At 38.6% G+C, this 1,356-nt stretch overlaps 1 protein-coding gene and 1 long non-coding RNA gene across 5 annotated transcripts in view; one reads left to right on the plus strand and one right to left on the minus strand.

Moving 5' to 3' along the window:
• The window catches only part of LOC101718167 (sperm microtubule inner protein 4), a 34,231-nt gene that overhangs the window by 16,447 nt on the left and 16,428 nt on the right, over positions 1-1,356 (plus strand). For 2 of the 3 annotated variants that reach the window (XM_087206639.1, XM_087206640.1), the window contains exon 7: positions 1,169-1,350. The exons of the other annotated variant lie outside the window; for it this stretch is intronic. In XM_087206639.1, the coding sequence (XP_087062765.1) occupies positions 1,169-1,350 (182 nt within the window). The remainder of the gene's footprint in view (positions 1-1,168; positions 1,351-1,356) is intronic. 3 annotated transcript variants of the gene reach the window in all.
• The window catches only part of LOC147829225 (uncharacterized), a 56,487-nt gene that overhangs the window by 15,259 nt on the left and 39,872 nt on the right, over positions 1-1,356 (minus strand). The window lies entirely within an intron of this gene.

Consider the following 1,356-nt stretch of genomic DNA (forward strand, 5'->3'; position numbering starts at 1 on the left):
ACATTGGTCTTGTTTTTTCCTACTTAATTTTCTAATTAACATAACATGAACTTCCTAATCTCTGGTTTTTTCTAGTTTAGACAACCCTTTTGTTTTCCTAACGTTTGCTAGTTTTGCAAATGATAGAAAATGTGGCCTCTTTAACTTTTTTTTCCTTAGTTACTTTTTCTCCTTGCTGAAACAAAATGCCCAACACCTAAAATTACAGGAGGAAAGTTTTATTTTGGCTCACAGTTTGTAGAGGTTTCCTCTTCCTCCAGGGCTGGGTGGCACATGGCAGAGGGGCATCACAGAGGAGAAAAAACAGTTTGTGGTGTGGAAAGTGGAAGGCAGGAGGCAGCAGAAGCAGCAAACAACAAACAACAGCATCCCTTTCTGTCCCCTATATCTTATCCAGGCTACCCACGGGGTGGGGGGGGGCAGCCTTAACCCTAGCATGCATCTTGAATCAATCCCAGCATCACACACCCTAGATCCAGCCACCTCCGAAAAGCTCCACCTATGATCACATGAGGCTTTGGGGGGACATGTAGATATAAGCCATAACAGTGGCCTAGCTATTTTTGGCTTTTTTGTTTCAAAACAGTCTGTGTACGGAAATGAGCAGTATAATTTTGTTAGTTGATTGCTTCAAGAAGTAGATAATCTGGAATAAAAGTTTAATCCAAGGTGGTTTTATTACTGAGTTTAAACACCCAAAACATTCCATAAAATAAAGTCCCTTGGTCCTTTAAAAACAAGAATTAAAAGCAAGTAGAAATTCTTCCTGTATATTCTAAAAACTACAAAATTCATATATCATCTGCTTTTACCAGTTATGGAAGTTATTCACTGATTATTAGGTATGACTTCTTTTAAAAATAAATTTAGTTTTGATTTGTCCAGCAAAATTCAGAACATTTCTTATGCTTTATGCTACATATTCCATAGAATTTCTTTTTTCTGATACCAAGGCTCAAACTCAGGACCTTGCACTTGCTAGACAGGTGCAGCCCTGGCCCCAGTAGAATGTTAACTTCATGAATATAGGAAATTTGGGTCACTGTCATATCCCCAGGGATTAGAACAGTATGTGCCATAATGAAGGGTCCCAATAAATATTTGACAATAATTTTTTATTGTATTTCTTTTTCTTCTGTTTCTATTTTATTTGTTCAATAAATCTTAGAGAAATCTGCTCCCCATATCCAATCGAACATCCATACCATACACACACCTCTCGTGGTGCCATGTTCCCGACCTTCACATTACCAAAGGAGCTCTACACAGGCGTTAAAGCCTGCACGCAATGGCCATTTCCTCCCACAATGCCAACCAAGGCTTATGATACAACAGTTTTGAAGACAAGAGGTAAGA

The sequence above is a fragment of the Heterocephalus glaber genome, unplaced genomic scaffold (assembly GCF_053883595.1).
Source record: "Heterocephalus glaber isolate CG9 unplaced genomic scaffold, H.glaber_assembly_v1.0 deba00000676, whole genome shotgun sequence".
Taxonomy (NCBI): Eukaryota; Metazoa; Chordata; class Mammalia; order Rodentia; family Bathyergidae; genus Heterocephalus; species Heterocephalus glaber.